General features: G+C 38.3%; 1 protein-coding gene across 1 annotated transcript in view; it reads right to left on the reverse strand.

Moving 5' to 3' along the window:
- Positions 1-23441, reverse strand: part of LOC110046797 (uncharacterized) — a 233244-nt gene that overhangs the window by 77585 nt on the left and 132218 nt on the right. Inside the window, exons 26-32 of the mRNA XM_089287542.1 lie at positions 19597-19893; positions 17609-17908; positions 14683-14982; positions 11175-11471; positions 9681-9977; positions 8640-8939; positions 6958-7257 (exon numbers count right to left, since the gene is read on the reverse strand). Of these exons, the coding sequence (XP_089143668.1) occupies positions 6958-7257; positions 8640-8939; positions 9681-9977; positions 11175-11471; positions 14683-14982; positions 17609-17908; positions 19597-19893 (2091 nt within the window). The remainder of the gene's footprint in view (positions 1-6957; positions 7258-8639; positions 8940-9680; positions 9978-11174; positions 11472-14682; positions 14983-17608; positions 17909-19596; positions 19894-23441) is intronic.

Genomic DNA, 23441 nt, shown 5'->3' on the forward strand with positions numbered 1-23441 from the left:
CCTGTCCTTATGACCGAGGAGAGGAAAACCATCTTTAATTTCAGTGGCTAAAGCCTGGTTCACAATTGTGAGATAAGCAGTGAATAAGTAGAAGCGCCAGCACGAGAAAATGGAACATGCTTCTTTGACTTGCGCTTATGCTTGATCTTATTTCGCTAGTGTTATGCTTATCTCACAAGTGTGTACCAGGCTTTAGGCTCTCAATATATCTGGAACCGACTATCAATTAAATGTACCATCGCAAATCCTTTATCAATATTCTATATGGTGTATAGATGTCTATATTCAAGGATTTAAAGAGGCCAAATAACACACCGAACGTACGTTTTCCTAACGTTTTTCGACAGTGCCCTCACTTCTACTTTTAACATTATTTCTGAGCGGCCGAGTTCTGGTGCATGTGGCTCCCTTTTTTCCTTTCTTTTTTACGTAGTTTGTACTCAGCACACGAAGCAGGAGGCAATTGACATATCTTCGTGCTCATCGTAATAACTGTCACGAGTTTGACGATGAAACTCGGCCCGAGGTTGGCTTCACATACCCTTCGTAAGTAGCCTGATGATTTACATTTAATTGCTGGTAATGGACTCCATGATCGATCTCCTGGTAAGTGTCCTCCTGTTGTGGACCAACGTTATCATAATGAGTGACCTGGCCAGAACGTACGTCATTAACGGCTTCATAAGTGGACTGCCCTTCAGTTTCTAGTTCGTTAAGAGTAGTGCTGTAGTAACTTGGTTCTGTGGATGGTTTACTATAAGGAGACAACTCAAAGATTTCTTGTGTCCAACCTCGTTGAGGATTCCTTGAAACTGACTTTGTCTCTGCTAGAATATGAAAGAACCAAAGAAAGAAAAGAGGAGTGTGTTTTTCTATGCCGCATTCTATTTCACCGTTTTGAATCATCATGCATAGCAATTGTTTTATTCATACGTCCTTCCTTCCTTCCTTCCTGCCTGGCTGCTTTCGCTCCTGCCTGCCTGTCTTCCCTCTTTCCTTCCTTCTCTCTGGCACTCCTACTCTACTGCCATCCATCCCTCCTTCCCTCTCTTCCTGCATGCCTACCTGCCTTCCCTCCTTCCTTCTCTGCCTGTCTGCCTGCCTTTCTTCGCTAGTTGCTTCCTTGCTTCCTGCTAAGGGAAGGATGCATTATGCTAGGTCCATTCCTCAACCAGGAGGACGAGAGGATGTTACTTGTCAAGTTTCTCTCCTTTCACCAGTCCAACATGGCCAATCTGCCAGGGCCAGAGGAGGTTCTAGGCGGCATAGCTCTTGGGGTCATTGAGTCCCGCAAGCATGACAAAGCGTCATGCTCAGGGTGAAAGCTCGTAACTTAAAGGCTGTTCTGTTTGTATTTGGTTTTTTAGCTCCAAGCTAGGTAATGATTTTTATTATTACTCTCACCTGGCTTCTTAGTTACGATACTGTTAGGTGAAACAAGACAGCTGAATCATCAAATGCAATATTAAAAATATCTACAGTCGAACCTCTAATAAGCGGCCACCCATTAAAGTTAACCCCTATATATTACGCGGCCAGTAATCAAAGTCCGGATGAGAGCTTTTCTATTTTTACCTCTATTAAGTGACCAGCCCCCTTCAAGCAACCATTATCCATTTTCCCGGCCATTTTCCCGAGAGTGGCTGTGTAATAGGGGTTGAACTGTATACAGATATAAAAGTTAAAACTCACCACTAGGATGTAACCGTCGCCACGTCACAATCCCACCGGCCACGATCACAAGAACAAGTAACCCAATCACTATTGATAATATCAAAGTTGTTGTCGGGATCCCATCATCTTTGGTGGTAAACGTAATAAATCCCTCATTTTCATAATCACCATCTTCGTCAAAAGATCGTTGAAAGACAGCGTATCTTGTGCCTTCTTCAAGCTTTCCGTTTTTATACCTGAAGAAAGCTGAAAGAAAAGACGGAGAGGCACCCCGGGATTAAATCAATTCTGTGGGTGTTCCTATAATAACTGACAAAATGAAGCCCTCCCAAGTCTAGAAAAATGTATCTTGACTTTTATATATTAAAGGGACCCTCCTGGTGCTGGTGGAAGAAACTGAAATGATGGCACTGAAGTCGCAATAACGCAAAACAAACACCACCACCACCACCACCAACAACAAACAAGCAAGCCAACAAACAAACGGTTCACTATTTACTGTTTAAGTCCAGCTTATTAAACTTCAACATTATGAATTATTTTATATTATTATTTTATATTTTAAGCGGGGATTGTCCGAATTTTGACACCATCTTAGGATACAGTGGAGTCTGTTAATAAATCTCTGTTTATGTTCTTTAAGGGGACACGTGCTCGTTGCTCGTGTGAAAGACTATTTTGATAAGGGGGTGGTACTTTGCTACTTTGCAATAAAGGTATATTTGCCAATTACGATCTCTGATAACTCTGATCAATTTTAATCTCAAAGCAGATCATTTATGAAAACCTGTTGTTCCAGGCTTTCATTTCATTTTTTTCCCAATAAACTCTTCTTTCAATTTTTAGTGTTTTTGCTTTTTGACTTACAGGTTGGGGGTGAAAATCTCAAATGTTAGCCAGCCTAATCTCAAGTCAATATATACGTTCTTATGAATAGTAAATTGAACGCCATCAGATGTGAACTGACTCACATGATGTTTCTCTGCGCTTTCTCTTAGCTTCAGTAACACCATCTCTAGAATAATACTTCCCGTCACCAACAGGAAATGATGTCCTTAACTGATCGTTGGCGAACTCAGCCGTAATATAAGATTCTCCGTTCACTTGGTTATCGTAATTTCGCATGACTTTAATGTATTGCGTGTCCGATGATTTTCCTGGGTTTTGCCCGTCAGTTAAGGGTGTGACGATCATCTGATAAAAGCTGTAAAAGAGTGTAATAAGGTATTTTCACATAAGATGGCTGGCAATAGTATCCCGCATTTTGTAGCAGTCATACTCTGATGGATTATTACTACACTGTTATCAGTTTCCTACAAAATTGCTATAAAACGAATGCTCAATCGATGCTGAACACCATTTGGTCATTTTCTTGACCTAGCAGGTTACTATAGCTACAGTACAACCTGCCACACCTTTCATTTTAGATTTAGGTGCTAGAAACTCAAAAACGAGCTCTGTGACCGCCACCATTTTTTATTTTGAAGCAATGATCACATGTTAAAATGAAATATTTTTCAAACTTTTAAAAGGGAATTCAAAGTTACCTTGAGTTATTGAAAACTAAAGTTGGTTCCCAACTGCTTCCAGAAAGTTTGTTTTAAACTTTGAAATAAAATATTAACCAGCTAGTAGTCTTTGCCAAGGTTAGTAACTTTATGTCCTTTATTCTTCAAAATAGAAAATCGTAACGCAAAGCCCGGCTTTGCTGAAGTATATAACCAATGAAGCTTAGCACAGCCTGCGTTACAGGGCAACTGAAGACGAAATTTTAAAACACTTACCTGACTGGTTTGCCATTACTTAACTCTTTCTTAGTTTTAAAGGGAACGGATACTTCTGTTGTTCCAATGTTGCCATCAGGAGGCGTCGGAGCGGTCGGTGGGTCTGAAAAAACAATATAGAAAAAAAGAAAAGAAAACAAAAAACAAAACAAAACAAAACAAAAACAACAACAACAGCAAAAAAAAAAAAAAACAAAACAAAAAAAGAAAAAAAAACAAAAAAAACAAAAACAAAAACCGAAGGTAGGTATATTAGTTTGATGGAAAATATATAAGCGTTCTCTGACTACAGCGTTGAAATACTATCTGGCAAGGTGAAATTTCGAGAGGAACTGACGCTTGGAAGTTTATCGTTTTTTTCCGAGCCCATATTCAACATACACAAGAGAAGATGAAGGGTGGAAGAGTTAATCCCCTACATGGGCCATATTCACGAAGTAATCCTTCTAAAATTATTTTTAGACAAGTATGGTGACCAGTTCTTCCCCGGATCCCGGATAATGTTACCACGGGTGTTGCTTGCATCACTTCTTTTGAACAGTTCACCTCCTGCTAACTGTTATTTAGATGTTTCGCTAAATTTCAAAACAATATTGTACATGTACATCATTATGTGCATCTGAATTTTTGTTAAAATTGCTATTTGCTGTGTTTGTGAAAAGGAGCTATATCCTCACCTTCAGTTGTTGCATTTTTAGGACTGCTTGCAGGACCTGCACCCTTCACCGTTGCAGCCTGAACTCGAAATGAATATGTTCTAGACTGCCTGAGCCCATTTACAACTGCTTTCAGAAGGGATGCAGCTACTTCCTTTTCGCCCGTCTCTTTCTCAACCGTGTAAAATATGACGTACTTTGTAATGATACCATGCCTAAACTCCTCAGGTACCGGCTGCCATTCCACCTCGACACTAGTACTGTTCAGTACCGTAACAATCGTTAATACAGGAGCCTTAGAAGGTACTGCAATATGCAAAAATTTCAGTAAGCGTTTGTTAATAAAGTACAAGTAGGTTTAAGTTCATTTGGCCGACCAATGTCGACTTAAAGATTATTACAGTACGTTCTTCAGATACTTGCTTCATGTGCCCCTCCTTGGTTTGAATTCTAGTCGTAATATAAGAGACGGGGGCTTTTCCTGTATGCATCTTAACGAGTATAGGTGCTAAGGTAGAAACGCTCTCCTTTTATGATACTCGTTAAAAATGGCACGACGTGGTTGGTATGTACATGCAGAATCGTCGTATGCACATGTGAGTCATTGATAACCTCATGACGTCGAAATAATGTGATTATTATCTCCAAATTGCTTTAGTTGTAAACAATTATGGGGTCCATTTTTGTTAACTGAAAAATAAGCACATTATCGAGAACAATCGAGAGCAACTGCCGGTTGATACACTTTGTATTGTCTATTGTGGCCTCATTTCTGTCAAAAGAATGCTTCACCTAATTGGACTTCGCAGACCCAGACCTCTACCCTCACTTATTACTTATTGCAAATGTTATTCTTTTACTATCTTGCCATCTTCATTTACTTGCAGGACGGATATGGATGATTACACAACCAAGTGTTTCTACATCAGTGACACCTTAAACTGAGGAATTAATTAAAACCAACCAATCATCCCAACTCTGCGTCTGTGATAAACACAGGCTTTCTTTACTAGGTGATTTATTCTAACTACCTCACAAATGTAATATGCTTTCGTGTACTTGGTCTACTCACTGCCTTGCTTCGTGCTGACAGTGACAGGAACACTGGCTGGACCATCGCCTTTCACAGTTGCAGCTGACACCTGGATGCTGTATTTCGCGTACCTTTTAAGACCTGTTAACTCAACACTAAGTGTGGATGAATCAACCCGTTTCGACATCTCTGCACCTCCCTGTGTCTCCATATAAATTACTGTATAATAGCGGATATTACCGCGCTGTTCATTGACTGGTACCTCATCCCATGCGACTAAAATACTGGTCGAGCTCGTGTTCTGTCCTCTCACATTTTGAGGAGCAGCACTGGGCACTGAACATAGAAGAATCGATAATAAGAGAGTAACAATGATGAAATCGCAACTTCAATAAACACAATGTAAGAGTTATAGATAACGTCCAAGAAGAACTGAAGCCTTATTCTGAACGACATAGGAAAAAAATGGAGTTTCTTGCAAAGTTTCGGATAATCACACTACCTTCCACGAGTGTCTTGAAACTGGCAAATTTTCAAAATGAACACGTGCCAACTATACGCAGTCGATTGATGCTCTCTAAAATTCGTTTAGAGTAAACACGAGCATAAAGCGATCTTTAGAGAGCTCGCAGATCGCACTGCTTGCTCTTCGTGGAGTGAAAAAATGGTGCTTGCTCACCGTGTTGAAGACGTAAATTATCTCTGCTTTCCTCAAGACATTCAAGTTGTGGCCTCTTTTTGCCATCGTAGGGTTCATGTTGGGCGGGTAATTTGATGGAAATCTGAATACTAACTTACCATCTTGGTTTGTAACAAAAAAATCAGGATCGCTGTAGTTTCCATCGCCCTTGCAGGTAGACGCCAAAACCCTGACACTGTAGTTCATATCCCTTATCAGCCCAGTTAGATTCACCTCACGTGTCGGAAAGTAGACTGTTAAGTTTTCAACCAGTAAAGAACTGATCGCCTGATAGCTCACCGTACAGCTAATAATGATACCATTCTTGTCTGCAGCTGGAACTTCATTCCACCTGACTAAAAGTGAAGAGGAAGTTGTGTCTTTTAACTGTAAATCCTGGGGAGGAGCGCTGGGTCCTGAAAAGGTAATTAGAAAGAATACTTTTTCATTAGCGAACAAGAAGTTATACTGTTTCTGCCAGGAGCCACTTCCCCATGTACATCAATCAAACATGTCTTTGGACTAACATTTGCTACGACCGGTTTTATTTAGCCTTTAGGTGTCAATTTAATTTTGAAGCTCAGTGCAGTACTTGTATTAATTTGCAGACAGGGCGTATCCAAAAGAACATTTCATCGGAGGGTAAAGGGGAGGTTGGTGACAAGCTTTACCTGAATCCTTTAGTTGAAGCCTGAAAATGACCATTTTACGGAAATCTTGTTGAGTTTTTAAAGTACACAATTTCCATGTTATAACATGGAATGCTTAGCAATGTTAGAATTTAAAAATTTAAAAATGGCAACCAGGGATAGAGTGGTGGTCAAAGCACTCGCTTCCCAACAATGGGGCCCAAGTTTAAATCCCAGACTGGACGACAGATAAGGGTTGAGTTTGTTGTTGGTTTTAGCTTTGGCTCAAAGTTTCCTCTCCGGGTTCTCTCCCGTCGTAAAAACCAACATTTCTCAAGTCGTTTTCGATAAGGAATCCAAAAGCCACAGGTTTCCAGATGGTACTGCTGTTATGTTCTTTCCTCAGTAAAAAGATACTTATTTACTTATTTCGTAAAACCTGATCCGTTCCTGGTTATTTAAACCGTACTTATATGCACTCAGTCAGCAAAAAAATGCTTACTATCCTGGTCTGTTCTAACAACAATAACAGGATCACTGGCTGGTCCACTTCCTTTTACAGTAGATGCAAACACAGTGATATCGTAGTTGACGTACTCCTTTAGATTTGTCAATTCGGTTTGATGAACAGAGCCATTTACTTGAACATTCCCGTTGTCATTCTCTGTTTGTGAGTGGTAAGTAATCGTGTAACCCGTGATGATACCATTCCGTTTTTCAGCTGGAACTTCATCCCACATGACTAAGATGCTGGTTGAGCTGCTGTTGTTGCCTGTTATATTTTGTGGAGCACCATCAGGTTCTGATAGAAAAGTTGAAAACAAGTTAACTTTGCAATGATTTTCACTAGGCTTTTATATATGATTCCTGCAAAGACTTCCAAAATAACTGTTTCTTAAAATTGTCAAGGGCATGCCTAACGTTAGTTGCCTGATGTAGCGCGAATACTGTACATGCGTGATATGCACATACAGAAAACATAAAGCTTGTTGGGGTCAAGTGTCTATTACCAAGCCGTTAAGAAAATTTTCTTCACGTACAACCAGAAGAAACAAAAAAAAAAAAAAAAAAAAAAAAAAAGCGGCGCGGCTAGGAAGAACTACAAAAAGGCCTGAACGAAAGCAAATGGCCTAGCAAGTGGTTGTTCACTGATACCCTGGAGTACAGGATACAATCCCCTTATTGTTCTTTCAAAAAAGGCACCGATAATGCTGATGTGCTTATGTACACTCTTTATTTAGTTGAAGTTTCTCACTCTTTCCTTTCATCAGCTACAGCTGACCAGGATAAAGAAATGCCAAGCCATACACATACATAATTACATACATATCCTTTATTAAAGTGTCTGGTCGTTCTAGCGAAAAGGCACTAATTGGGAACACCAGACACATATTTTCGTTGACCGTTTAACAGAATATGAAAACTATACGAAAAAATATCTGGTTGGGACGACAAAACGGTGACCCCAGCCGCTTAACAGAGGTGGTCACTTGACCGAAATCTGGTTTGCGGTATTACACTGACTATATTAATACATGTTTCTAGGACTAACAACCGGTCGCTGAAGAGACGGCAACGACTTGACTGTACTCCCAATAGTGGGTAATATCAATAGCTCATGTTTAAAAAACGATCCTTGACCAGTGTTCCCGTGATGATTTGATTTCAAAAGAAAACATCTATACTGATATGATCTCTTACTATGTAAACAGTTTATGAAATTCTAACACCTTAAATTTCTGCCGTCCTTCAAAGTGCACGGGTTATTTTCTTTGAAAAAGTTCCTTTCATTGATATTATTACTTTTTTTGCCTCAAACTGGTGAAAGAAGTTAATTCTACACAGGAAAGGTCATGCTTGTTGAACTGCTATTCCAGCCTGTTACATTTTGTGGAGCACCATCAGGTTCTGATAAAAAAAAAAAATTAAAAAAAAAAATAATAAAAAAAAAAAAAACAGAGCATGTGAGCACGAAAAGCTTTTTTTCACAGATGGGAGTTGTAGTATTGTATTTTAGGACTGGGCTTAGGCCCATTGCATGCTGGGCCAACGCAGGCCCGGTTACCGTTGTCGTTGTAGTTTCATAGCTAGTATGACAGTCATAGTTTATTAAAGGAGTTCCTGACAGAGTATATTGATTGAATGGAACGAATGTTAATTGAAAAGAAAAAAGTAGTTACTTACTATCCTGGTCTGTTCTCACAGCAATATTAGGATCACTAGATGGTCCATCTCCTTTCACAGTAGATGCAAAAACTGTAATATTGTAGTTGACGAACTCCTTTAGACCGGTCAATTCCTTTTCACTTTCTTCAGCACCAGCTGGAACAATGTTATTGTCATTCTGTGTTTGTGAGTGGTAAGTAATGGTGTAACCCGTGATGATACCATTCTGTTGATCAGCTGGAACTTCATCCCACATGACTAAGATGCTTCTTGAGCTGCTGTTCTGGCCTATTATATTTTGTGGAGCACCATCAGGTTCTGATAGCAAAGTTGAAAACAAGTTAACTTTACAATAATTGTCAATACGCTTTCATATATGATTCCTACGAAAAGATTTCCACTCTCTTCACACATTTGTGGTGCAGCACTAGGCTCTGATATAGAAATTTAATTTGAGTTTCACTTGCATAAACATTACTTATACTTTACAATTAATTATTCTTGCTAATATCTCACTTTGTTATACTATTTATTGCATATTTTCATTTTATTTGTCACTGTACAACTGACGATGGATGATGTCTAATCCGAAACATGAAACTGCGGGCACCATAATGGGAAACTGTCTATGAGTAAATAATGCATAACTACAAATAAAATAACCCGAAGTTATGTTTACAAGGAAGTACCATGAGTTCCATCTGTCAAAATGCTTCATTTTGATTAGTTATATGAACAAACATATAAACACTAAAGGCATACCTAATCACAGCTGTTTAAAATCTCAAGTAACTTATTTTTATCGGAAACAAGTGAAAATAAAAGAGGCATTTGGAAAATTTGAGTTTGGCCTCACTGAAATGTGCATTCCTTGGTGGGGAATTTCTCTTAAGATAATTACATTCATATTATGAATGATTTTACTAGGATAACAACAAAAAAAAAATTCACACGTTCTCCACTGAAGAGTTATCAAGTGTTATAATGACTGCATGAACCTGCAAGAAGAAACCGCTATACCAACCAGAAGAAACGTATACTACAATACAAATTACTTACTATCTTGGTCTGTTCTAACAACAATTGGATCACTGGCTGGTCCATCTCCTTTCACAGTAGATGCAAACACTGTGATATTGTAGTTGACGTACTCCTTTATATTTGTCAATTCCGTCTGACGAACAGAGCCATTTATTTGAACATTTCCATTGTCATTCTCTGTTTGTGACTTGTAAGTAATGGTGTAACCCGTAATGATACCATTCTGTTGATCAGCTGGAACTTCATCCCATATGACTAAGATGCTGGTTGAGCTGCTGTTCTGTCCTTGTGCATTTTGTGGAGGACCAAAAGGTTCTGATATAGAAGTTAAAAGTTTAGTTATATTGTAACGAATGTGGCTGGGCCTTAGTGCCTAGTTACACAATGCTGACTACCTGTTTGTTTATTTTACATTTGTCATACATGTATATCTTTTCAACCTTAGTTTCGTTGTGTATCGTGAACATATACCATGACTAACAAATAATGCATTGTGTATATAACTGCTATTTGCCGGCCGGGAGGTCCGTATTGGAAAAAACTGTGCGCGAGGTCTTGAGTATGCGGCGTCGCGCCTTACTCAGTGTTTCCCAATAGGGAATGAGCAAGGCCGACAAATAACGTCTTCGTGGTTATTTCTTATCCACGATATTGCTTTGAAAGAAACATTCGTGTTGAGTTTTAATTAAAGCAGTTCAGGTAAAATCTGGCGTACGCGCGTGTTAGACATTCCGGGCACAAAAAGCGATAAAAAAGCTTGAAAAGTTGCCAAAGTGTTGAATGCTTCCACTTTACGTTGCTCTGCAGTGTAACAAAAAGCTTCAAAAGTTGCCAAAGTTGGCTATTTAGGAGTGATGCATACTCGGGTCCGGATAGGAAAATGTGCACCACTAGAGCGCACACGATAGGTCAATCGGATTCAAGGATTTAGGATTCCGGACCGCTGAGAAGCTGGAGGAAAAAAATAAAAAGAGAAAACGTACTGTACCAGAACGACAACCTGAAGGTTATTACTTACAACATCAGATAGAATCTGTGTTTTTCCAGATTAATACAAACTATGTCATATTGACATATCCATTTTTTTTGACATTCAATGTCATATTGTCTCAATATGACATAGTTGGGCGCAATTTTCCAAGTGTGGCGCATTTTTTGACATTCTATGTCATACTGTCTCAATATGACAGAATTCCTTTGGGATGCTCATTAAATCTCAAAACAAATGAAGTACAAACAACAACTACCGAGCTGTGTTCTCAAGACGTGCGCAAATTTTCATTAAAACTGAATAACAAACATCTCTAGCGTTCTACAATGTGGTCAGTTACTTAAACCTATAAAAAACTTTAACATGTCACTTCGTTTTACCAGAGTCCCGAAGTCTCTTAGTGAAATGGCATGAGTCAAAAATTACCATAACGACCAAAAGGAGAGCTTGATAGGAAACTCTATTAACTACGGAATTACCAAAACATACACCAAAAATTCGCGATAAGAAATATTACTTACTATCCTGGTCTGTTCTAACAACAATTGGATCACTGGCTGGTCCATCTCCTTTCTCAGTAGATGCAAGCACTGTGATATTGTAGTTGACATATTCGTTTAGATTTGTCAGTTCTGTCTGACGAACAGAGCCATTTACTTGAACATTTCCATTGTCATTCTCTGTTTGTGAGTGATAAGTAATGGCGTAACCCGTGATGATACCATTCTGTTGTTCAGCCGGAACTTCATCCCACATGACTAAGATGCTTGTTGAGCTGCTGTTCTGTCCTCTCACATTTTGTGGAGCACCATCAGGTTCTGACGTAAAAAAATGTAAAACCAAGTTTACTAAAGGCTTAATGACCCTTGATAACTGTCGTTATTTACTTTACGAAGATACTTCAGCCTATTCACTTTCTCTGCAAATTAAGTTAATTTGCAAAGAAAGTGAGTAGGCTGAAGTATCTCTGTAAAGTAAATAACGATGGTTATGAAGGGTCAGTAAGCCTTTTCGACGTCACTTACTTGAGAAAAGTACATGAATCAAGGCTATCAGTAAGAAAACTGAGAGGTAAAGGTAACATCAATGGTGGGTAAGGTGCATGTAAAAGAGACTAGCACTACTGAAATTTCCTTTTGCGAATAGATTGACATTTAAAATGCTTTAAGCTTGAGAAAGCAGCCGCCTTGTGTCATTTTCTTGTTACATGTAAGTGACCATTTCTGAAATTTACACCAAGCATCTCTTACAGGCTTAAAAGGGGAAGGTGCGCACTCCGGCCAAAATGACTAACATTGCTAGAGCTTAAGGACGGTGCCTACTAAATACAAAGGTTTTTGCGTCAGATTTGGACCACGCAGAAAAAGTAGATCTTTACAAGGGCTATTGGAATCCACAAAGAAATATTAGGGTAGGCGGGCATTTTTTCGCGATAATTAGCCTTGGATCTCAACAAAAATGCTGACATCAGCATTTTTCTGAAAAAAGAAGGAAAGGATATTTCTTCACAGATTTCCTTAGAATTCACCTTCACATACAGAAAAGCGAACACATTCACATGGTAAATGGTGACATAAAAACCATTTTTGGTATGTTTTTAATAACAAAATTGTTGCTAAAGCGCTTTTAGTCCCTCTGACAGCCTTCCTCTGGTTCAGCTAAAATATAGTTTAAATACCTTTTGCCCACATCCAGAAACTAATAACTTCCATTTCATAACATAAAATGTAGGGGTAACCATGTGTTTTTTTTAAGTTATTGATCTTTTATGGAAACTTTTACGGTGCCCGTTATATTTTATCCTGTCACCTCCCCAGTAAGCAAAACATTTGCGTATCTCGCACTTGTTTAATACTACACTCTATTACTTATTACAAAAACTTAATTTACTTACATCACCATTATCACTACTTACAAATTACAAATTACAGTACCAGTCAACATTGGGTACAACACTAATAATACACATGAAAAAATTACTTGATTCTGATTGGCTAAGAGCAGTGCAGTTCAAGTGTAACACTAGTGCAAAAAGTGTAACATCAGTGCAAAAAGTGTAACACCAGTGCCAATTACACATCGAAATTCTGGATTATGATTGACTGAAAGACAATAGGAACTTTTCTAAGAAAATGATATCACGTAAAATGATGACGAAAATTTTGTGTTGAAACTTTGAAAAAAGTTTTCTCGAAGGAGAAAAAATGGCTTCAAGAAAGATCTTCCGGCACCTCCTCCGCGCGAATTTTTTCATGTTTATATTATTAAGTAATCATACGGTTTTTCTCGTTCAGTTTTGAGTTAATTTGCACTTGTGAGTTTTTCAAAAAGCTGAAATTACACACGCCGAAGCGGCTTGTGCAATTTCAGCTTTTTGAAAAACTCACTCGTGCATATCAATTCCAAATTGAACTCGAAACCGTATGATTACCTATACTAACAATATAACAACCTTTTTAACAGGAGTTCATCCAAAATAAAAATGATATTACTAATAGGGACAAAAATAATAATAATAATAATAATAATAATAATAATAATAATGTAGCCACGAGAGTTAAATTTTTCCGTTTTTGGTCGCCTTTTCTTTTTTGTTTTGTCTTTGTCGTTAAAGGTTAACTTTTTGCGTACCTTTTTTGTGCAGTTTTAAATGCAAATTAGTTTTTTCACGTTGTGTTATGTAATCGTCTATTGTTTATCACGTAACCTCGTTAAGTTTATTCTTTTAGTTCAAAATTCCGTTTAAAAGCGTTATAGTTTTTTTATTTGTATTCAGTCGTTGTCAAATCCGGAGTGCCGTACAGATCTTGTAAGTAATCTCGTTTTTCCTTTCTATTTTTTGCTGTTTTTCGTATTGTTGTATTTTCAGTTTATTTAAGTTTAAGTTCGTATTTATTAATTTATGTATTTGTTATTTTGGTTTTAAGTGAATCGTTGGAATTAAAGACGAATTCGAAGCGCACATGAGTGTTATTTGCAAATAATATAACTAACAGATACAATACTACTACTGTTACTAATACACTATTCTAACATCTAACGAAAGCAAAGATGAGCGAAAAAAATATACGGACATGAAAAATTAAGTTAGAGCTGTTCAATGAAAAGAAGAAGCTAAATGTTATTCAATTAAATATCACTTGCTTCGCTCGCGTACTACGTCATCCGCAGGTACATGTTTACATTTGGATTTCAGTTTAATTTTCGACAGATAACAGATAGTTTTTCAGCTGGAAGCCGTTAACAGTTAGTGGTTATCGATATGCTGCTATTCTGGTGTTCCTGGTTTAAGTAGAGGGTCAATAAACTTGATTTGGTCACAGCAGGAAAATTTTGCTTTCATTTTAGTCGTGTACTTACACGGTAGCGTAGTTGATTGTGTCATTGTCAACTCAAGTGCGCGCATGGCGCTTAAACCACGCCTTGCATGATGTGTAGAACGTGTGCGCACTAACAAAAGTAGGCACCGTCCTTAATAAGAGTTTTTACAGCATGAAGCAACTACAAGAATCACAAATACTCGCCCTGAGTGGGAAGGTAGTCTATTGTAGGTAATCCCCCTGCATTTTTTAGACTGTTCTCACAGTTCATCAATTGTCAAGAATTCAGGGGTGTAGACAAGCATCATAGGAGAAGAGCGCCGTCTCTAGAAACACAACACAATGGCTTGGCCAGTGCTCAAAACAATACTGATCGATCCGAGCTGTCACTCTGCTGACCATTATGCCATCACGTCTCTCAGCAGCACTGAACGTGCACTCTAGTCTCTTAACTAGTAACTTTGAGATGACAAGCTATTTAGCTCTCATGTGAGCACGAAAAGCTTTTTTTCACAGATGGGAGTTGTAGTATTGTATTTTAGGACTGGGCTTAGGCCCATTGCATGCTGGGCCAACGCAGGCCCGGTTACCGTTGTCGTTGTAGTTTCATAGCTAGTATGACAGTCATAGTTTATTTAAGGAGTTCCTGACAGAGTATATTGATTGCATGGAACGAATGTTAATTGAAAAGAAAAAAGTAGTTACTTACTATCCTGGTCTGTTCTCACAACAATATTAGGATCACTAGATGGTCCATCTCCTTTCACAGTAGATGCAAAAACTGTAATATTGTAGTTGACGAACTCCTTTAGACCGGTCAATTCCTTTTCACTTTCTTCAGCACCAGCTGGAACAATGTTATTGTCATTCTGTGTTTGTGAGTGGTAAGTAATGGTGTAACCCGTGATGATACCATTCTGTTGATCAGCTGGAACTTCATCCCACATGACTAAGATGCTGGTTGAGCTGCGAACCTGTCCTTTCACATTTTGTGGAGCACCATCAGGTTCTGATGTAAAAGTTCAAAACAAGCTAGCCGCTTAGCATGATTGGTTGGTTGAGCTTTCGTACATATATGTGTAAATGTTGTGAGGGCAGTTATTAACAGTCTTCTTCTTTAGTGGTTATCATAATCATTTTGTATGTTCCTGTCTATTTTAATTACTTAATCTGTATACCAACAAGGTACAAGGTAACATGTCACACTACGAAATTATTACTTTACGAAATTAATAATAATAATAATAATAATAATAATAATAATAACAAACACTAATAATACTTATTATAGCTACATTTTTCTAGGGCGCATTTCCCAACTCGATCAAATTGCGCCTAACAGCAAATAACTAACTAAATGAAATAGAACAAAATACCTAACTAACCAACCTTCTAACTAACTAAAATAACTGACTAATTTATCACTTAAGAAAAATAACAGACTAATTAACTAATTAATAGATGATATTTGCAGTGTTAGACCAGGGGTTTGTACACGTAAGAGGGACACCACTAGAAAATGAAATCGCATTACATGTATCTCTAACAAACGCCTCTTAACAGATGTCAGCAACTACCGGCGCCTTACAAACGACTTTTCCTCGACGGAAACGAAACCGACAAACGAACTTCTAGCAGACCGACTTAATTTAACAATAGACGGACCAAAATCCGATTAATTTAACAAACGATAGACGGATCGAAACCGACCAACGACTGATGACAAACTTTACTCGAGTTTTTTAGCCAATACCATCATGGCTAGACTGACCAATCACGTTCAACGGACTAGACTTATAACATCATCGACTGACAAACACTATTCACTTGACTCTGAAGATGACTTTCGCTCAGGTTGTAGAAACGCCAGTCACCAACAACAGTTCTTTTCAGAACTACCCTCACCCGGACGATCACACTATACGAACGTAATTAACCTTTAGTACCGTGTCACCGTCCACGGCTTGAATCCGTTAATGATGAGACCGTGAATTATGTTTGTTAACAATTGCCTCCTCTCTATCATATACGTGTTACTCTAGTACATGCTTCAGAAACGATACGCCAGTAGTGATTTTGAAACCATTGCTCTATCAAAATTCGTAATGATCTAACAAGATACAGTTGTCAGCAATCCTACAAAATCAAATCCTACCTTATTATGGAATGTTTGAGAAAAAAAGGAAAAACACTGCGCGTTCATGACTTGATTATCCGAAACAAAATTTTCCAAAGTTACGAAACATGTTGACGAAGCGGAAGAGAATTTTTTTTCCTATTTACAAGTAGCACGAAGAAGTAGCTTATTTTAACGCCAAATAAGAAATTGTAGCCGTCGCGATTGTCTCAAAGGATCTCATCCTGACAATTGAAAACCTACCAGATTTTAAAAACTTTTCGCCACATTTAAACCGCGGGCCATAGGAAAATAAAGAAGATTACGTGATAGGAATTTTGACCTTCAACAGTTCATTTTCCAAACCATATTCAGTCAGGCTTACGGGAACAAAACCACAACGATATCCCCAAACGCCTAGTACATTTTGACTCCAGGGAAGTCATGTTGACGCGTTAACACCAAATTGCATGGGTAAGAAGGATCAGTTTTTTAAGGAACATCTTCAAGCTTTATCCACTGACCTGGTTAGTAACCGAAGAGTTCCAAACTTGCACGATATCAGTATACGCTTGGGTATTGTGGCAATATTTCTCTCTCTCGCTTTCTCTCACTTGTACTTAAAAATTTAATAAACATTGCTCAGCGTTCTGAGAACCCTGAGCTAGCAAATCCGTTACCTCTTAAATCGAACAAACCTGAGAAAGATAGGAGGGTGAAGGAAAACCTACAGCAAATACTACCACAATATTAAAATTGAAATAAAACCAATAACTATGTACCAACTGAAAACAATAAATAGCGTTTTCCACGCAGTTTGATCGGCTACTACCCAAACCTCGGGTTAGTGTGTAGCAAAATGGATTGCGGGTATTTGATCCTACCAGCTTGGTATACACAAAAACAGTCGGTGTCGGTGGTTAGTGAGGGGGTTTATAACTTTCCTTCTGTTTCACGGAACATTCTCCAACCGGTTCAGCTCTTTTTTGCTTTGTTTATTTAAGACGGAAAATCCTATCAGTTTTTTTTTTTTCTTGTAACTGTCTGTTTTGTAACTTCTGTTTATTAAGTCGACACTTTACAAAATACTCAAAACTCTGAACCAAAACCTCACCCAAACTCGAAACACCTCTAGCCTGCGTACCAAGCGTTACCGTACGAAGAGCTTTTTCCACATTCTGGCCCCGTGCAAACTGGGCTTCGTACGGGAACGCTAAAAAAAACTTCCAACTAATTCGCATGATGATCTATAATTCGATTTAAGAACAACTAACATAAAGCAACAAGTATTCCTTCAAAAATTTGACGCCACACAGACAGTCACAGAAAGAACAGCTCACTTTTCATGAAAACATACTTATATATATTATCGCTGTACATTTTACAATAAATTCACTGTATTCTTGAGTGTTTCACTACAGTGAGAGAATCAGTCATAACACCCACAGACAAAATTACTTACTCACTACCAAGTTACCAAAACATCCCCAAAAAAACCTGATAAAAATAAATTACTTACTATCTTGGTCTGTTCTAACAACAATAACAGGATCACTGGCTGGTCCATCTCCTTTCACAGTAAATGCAAACACTGTGATATTGTAGTTGACATACTCCTTTAGACCGGTCAATTCCTTTTGACGATCTTCACGACCAGCTGAAACACTGTTATTGTCATTCTCTGTTTGTGACTGGTAAGTAATGTTGTAACCCGTGATGATACCATTCTGTTGTTCAGCTGGAACGTCACCCCACGTGACTAAGATGCTGTTTGAGCTGCTGTTCCATCCTTGTACATTTCGTGGAGCACCAGCAGGTTCTGATAGACAAGTCCGAGACAAGATTTTTGTGAGCCAATAATGCAAGCTAACAAGAATTATGTTTTGTTTTAGTTATATATTTCCTTTTTTCTATCATATGTCATAACATTTTTGAGACAATTGCTTTGACGTAAATAAAACACAATCTTGAAAAGAACGTGTTTAACTGAAAGACTTCTTAAGGTGTCTGGACACAGTTTTTTCTCCATACTAAGCATTTTCAACCAGCTTTTTTTCTCTTACTTTGATCGGATTAATCTCAAAATTACACTAGTTATCGGAAACATATTGAAGCTTAATACTATAAAATAAGTTGTTTATGATATTCAATACTTCCGTGGAAATTATAGACAAAACAATATTCAAAATCAGTAACGCTTGAATTTTGCGCAAGAAAGATCCAGGCTTGCTTTAAAAGAGCTAATACCAGTATCTTAAATTCAAAAAATTCTGTATGCTTGATTTCGAATTAATTGAAACATTTCAAACTATATTGAATTTTTGGAATAACTCCTTGCATAGTTCTTGTACGGCTTACTCCTAGACTTTCATGGTCAATTCAATTAGGTGACGTAAAGAGTAAAGCCTAGGCAATAGCCTGCGAACGCAGGCGTATTTCTGGCTGTCGCTTGTCTCCGCCAAAAAATAACGTCTGCGAACCCGAGCCAGGAAACGATTTTTGTGACGTATGACTTTTGTTTCTCCTTGGCCAATCAGATTCCATGATAGAATGAAACTCGAGTGCTCCTCTCAGCTAATACCTCGTGCAGTAGTTCTGGGGCTACTTAAGCTAAACTGTGATTGGCTTAAAATTCATACGGGTTAACCCGAAAATTGGGAGAAATTTTCCATCCAATGAACTTGATAAAAAAAAAAAAACGTCTGTGTTTTCACAGAGTTCTTCTAAGCCCTTGTAATGTTTTAGTTGTTGCATTCTTCTTTTCTTTTGATTTGCGAGCAGGATGCAAGATTCGATTTCAGTGAATTTATCTGGTTGTGTAAGCGAGAATTATAGCAGTTGACAATTCGACTTTGTGTAGTAAGTACACCTATAGTTCAGTGTTACGTAAAGAAAAATTAAGCTTTGTTTCGCAAGAGAATTTTTTAATTACAGTCGCTATAAAAATTGTTGGTTCCAAAATAACGCTTAATGGTGAAACTGTCAAGTGAAATGTATTCCAAGCGTTCTTCCCAAGGTAGCGCAATACTTGGAATAATAACACGACGCATGAGTGAAAAATGATTTAGACAAAAAACAAACGAATAAACCTTGGAATGAAGCGAAATAATGACGTCATTCCCTCTTCGCGTCTTGACCTTTCGCAAGACAAGAAATAGAAATGGCAGATGCTGGTGGTAAAAAAGGTAAAGCGTGCAGAGAAAAGCAGTTTCCACCCGGGGAGGGCAGTCGATAAAATTCGCTGTTGGAAAACCGTTCGTCGATATCCGTTATCGGTTTCATCGATTGATGTATGGAAATCAATGGTTACAACCGATTTCGGTCACATTTAACAATACTTTCTGAGGGGTTCTCCATAAGTTCTGGCGACCGGTGAAAATTGTAATACATTCCGAGTCAATTATTTCTATTCCGGATTAAGGTCAATCAAACGCACCATAAAACAAGTGATGCCGTGAAAAATAATATTAAGACCCATTAGGGACGCTTGGTTAGTATTCTACTTACTATCCTGGTCTGTTCTAACAACAATTGGGTCACTGGCTGGTCCATCTCCTTTCACAGTAGATGCAAACACTGTGATATTGTAGTTGACGTACTCCTTTAGATTTGTCAATTCCGTCTGACGAACAGAGCCATTTACTTGAACATTTCCATCGTCATTCTCTGTTTGTGACTTGAAAGTAATGTTGTAACCCGTGATGATACCATTCTGTTGATCAGCTGGAACTGCATCCCACGTGACTAAGATGCTGGTTGAGCTAATGTTCTGTCCTTTCACATTTTGTGGAGTACCATCAGGTTCTGATAGACAAGTCCAAAACAAGATTTTTGTAAGCCAATAATGCAAGCTAACAAGAATAAATTTTATGTTTTGTCTAAGCTATATATTTCCTTTTTTTTGTATCATAACATTTTTGCGTCAACTGCTTTGACGTAAATAAAAAGCAATCTTGAAGAAAACGTGTTTAAAGAGCCTTCCTAAGTTGTCTGGATACAGTTTTTTTTCTGGACCATGCTTAGCATTTTAAATCACCTAGTTATCGGAAATATATTGACGTTCCCAAAGGCCTCCTTATAGTTAACCCAATACTTTTTGTTTAATAAATTAAGACACCTTTACTTCAGCATCAATTCTGAATTTCATATCCTTATATTAATGGTGTGTCAAAGTACACAGAAAAGCAACGGGAATAATGCAATGTATGTCTTCAGAAAATACTTTGTACGGTTTTTAAAGCTATTAATTACGATCACGCTCCTAAAAGCATAAAAAAGTTATTAGATTTTAGGTCAATACCACAACCTACGGACTAAAAACGTGGCGCTAACCAGCGCCAAAGCCATGGAACCTGCTACTATGTTCACACAGAGCCATTAGAAACTTTAAGGCCTTCTAAAACAGAATAAAAAAATGATCTTGTGGGCCTTTTAACCAAACTTTGTACTTATTGTTACTTATATGATTATCGTTTTTTTTTTTTTTTTTTTTTTTTTTTTTTTTGTTAACAAGGAATCATTTTAGATTTTATCTCGTGATCCTGACTTGAACATTTTAAAAAACTTTTGCTCATACAGTGGAACCCCGCCTTACGGTCAACCCGTTGATACAGTCACCTCGCTGTTACGGCCACTTTTTTTGTCCCGGCGAAACGGCCATAACTACTGTACAAAAAAAGGAGTTTTACCAAATCTACAGTAGTTGAAAAAGTGGCAAAAAATATGGACAAGGCAGTAAAAGATGTATTATGACCATTAGTGACAGAAAAGTATAGACCATATTTATTTTATTTGGTCGAAAGTTCAAAGCTACTGTGCCAAGGACAAGGAACTCTACCAAGGCTGCTGTGAAAATTGAGAAACCAAGAAAATAAAGAGGCGGTAAAAAATCTATTTCGACTGCTAGAGATAGAATATTACTGACTTAAATTACATTTCGAAAATCACAAAATGGCCCTGAAGCAACTTCCATCAATGCAGACTAAAAGTTAAGAACTCCTCTAGACTCCAAGTTTTAAATTCAAGATTACCCATTGGTAAAACCGAGAAAAATATCGAAATAGCGGTAAAAGGATTCAAAATGCTTGTAAAGAAGAGAGACTAGTAAATTAGCCGTGTTACCTTCTTTGTTGATTTAAGGCTTCAAGAGAACACAGACAAAGCACATACATAACTTAATAGAAGTCTTTTTAATTAAGACCATGTGCACGGTACACACACAAAAGCGGAGCCCCTCATCAATAACAGGAGGGAGGTCATGGGTTTGATTCCTAACTGGGACTCAGATTTTTTCGTTGTCCAACGCTCGTGTCATGTTGATCGATTCACCTCTCACGTTTCATTACTGAGCTTAAAATTCACCGTCTTTATTCACTTTACTTATCACTACTTACGATGACTTCAACAGTGCTGATCCTAGCAGTATGCAGGACGCATGTCACATATAAACTCAGTTAAATGGCCTTGCTCTCCATGAGTTCTCGTAGCTCAGTGGATGGAGCGCCTGCCTGGTGTTCGGGAGATCATGGGTTCGATTCCTGTCGGGGACTCAGATTTTTTCTTTGTCTCACACTCCTGTCATGTTGATCAATTCACCTTTCACATGGTTAAAATCTTTACATGCCCTTTAAACGTAGTCCTGGAACCATTTCTTCAGGCAAACATTTCTACATACTTAGTGCCCATCACTACTATTAAAGGGCATGGTCAGAGAGGGTTCAGCTTCTTCAACAGGTTGGGAATTAATAGGGTAATCGATCTTCCTCTGAGGTTGTTCACTATATCTCTTCGGCAGGTTAACATATGTCTGATTAATACTTAGTAGTGATGACTCGTAAGTCTTCACCAGGTGACTTATGTTTCTTCTGATTACTGTAGCTTCACAATTTCTCCTTGTCGGTTGATGACGGCCTCATACACACCGTGTCGCCAAACTGTAGGCCAGCTAACACCGCGTCGTCGTCGCCGTCGTCATCGCCGTCTTCGTCGATCACATGCTCTCTTAACGCCACATGGTTGGCGGAGCCAGCGAAAGGAACCAAAGGGTGTGTTGAATGAAGGTTGTCAGATATGGTGACTCCTTGATAAAAAAAAAAAATTCACCCACCTACCTTTTCCAAGACAACACTATAGTTTTTCAAATCCAATCTTAGCCTAGAACACTAGGTGTGGTTTGCAACTTGTCATTCATAAAGCTAACAGTTTCAGATTCAGCAATGTCAGACACCCTTACCTTGATAAAGTTCAGTTGTGACATGTTTAAGCAGCTTAGAGTGGCCTGACATCCTCATCAATAACAAAGAAATTAACGTGTTTTCTTATCTCACCCCTGGTATATCTGAGAGAGAATTTTCCAAGAAGATCCATTATAGATCCAGTATGCATCTTGAACGTTGCAGATGTTTTCTTCGAAAACAAATCTTTGGAATTATTCTAGATGAGTGAAAATTATTTCGAGTAGTAATGGTGGCTCATGTGGGCCGTAACCAATCAGGAGCCGAGAAAGACAATAGGCTATTGTTTGGGGAATAATGGATGCTATTGTTCTCCGAATCCAAGATGGCGCTATTTTATTTTCAGGCAATCCGGAGCCGAATTAAAAATTCAAGATGGTGGCGCCCACGAAAGTCGGCCATGTTGGAAAACGGCCCACCAGCCTCGACGGAGGACCTGGGATTGGTCTCACGGATTTCCATGGCAACAAAAATCACACCAGGGTCACGCAAAAATGTCATGCAGCTTCAAACTCGATACTTACAGTGTCCTGTGGTCCTAAACGACAGACATCCGTCCGGCAAGCGGCCATGATGAAGACTGAGAGACTTGGGTTCCACTGCAGGTTAGATAGGGTGGTGCAAAGCATGGTGGGATGATGACCTCATCAGGAACCAATCAGAGAATAGATGAAATCAGCCTACATCAGTATAGACCCATTTATTTCGCTTTCATGTTCGGATTTTAATGAGATGCATCCAACTGTGACTCATGAAAATTCGTCTTCATCTGGCAAGGGTGTCACGCATCACGCAAAATTCATTTTAAAAACAAAGATTATATTCTCCAAAAGTCTTGATGTTACAAACTAGGTCGTGTTCTGAGTGACCAACCTCCATACACTGTTTACAAACAAGGTATGTGCGTGCTGACGAAGGGGGAGAGAGTGTGTCTTGTTAGATGAATGTTATTTTCTCAGAATAAAATAATGTTACCATTGATCATGGCTCTTAGGACATGTGGTGGCTCCTAAAAGAGCCGTTTTTGTTTTGATGTTTTACTTACTGCTCAATAATTGAACGCAGACATAGTCTCTTCCTGTTCGCAACTCTCTTCTGAAGAACCATCTCTTTAGAGTG

The sequence above is a fragment of the Orbicella faveolata genome, unplaced genomic scaffold, assembly GCF_042242905.1.
Source record: "Orbicella faveolata isolate gen_17 unplaced genomic scaffold, um_ofav_v1 contig_14, whole genome shotgun sequence".
Classification (NCBI taxonomy): Eukaryota; Metazoa; Cnidaria; class Anthozoa; order Scleractinia; family Merulinidae; genus Orbicella; species Orbicella faveolata.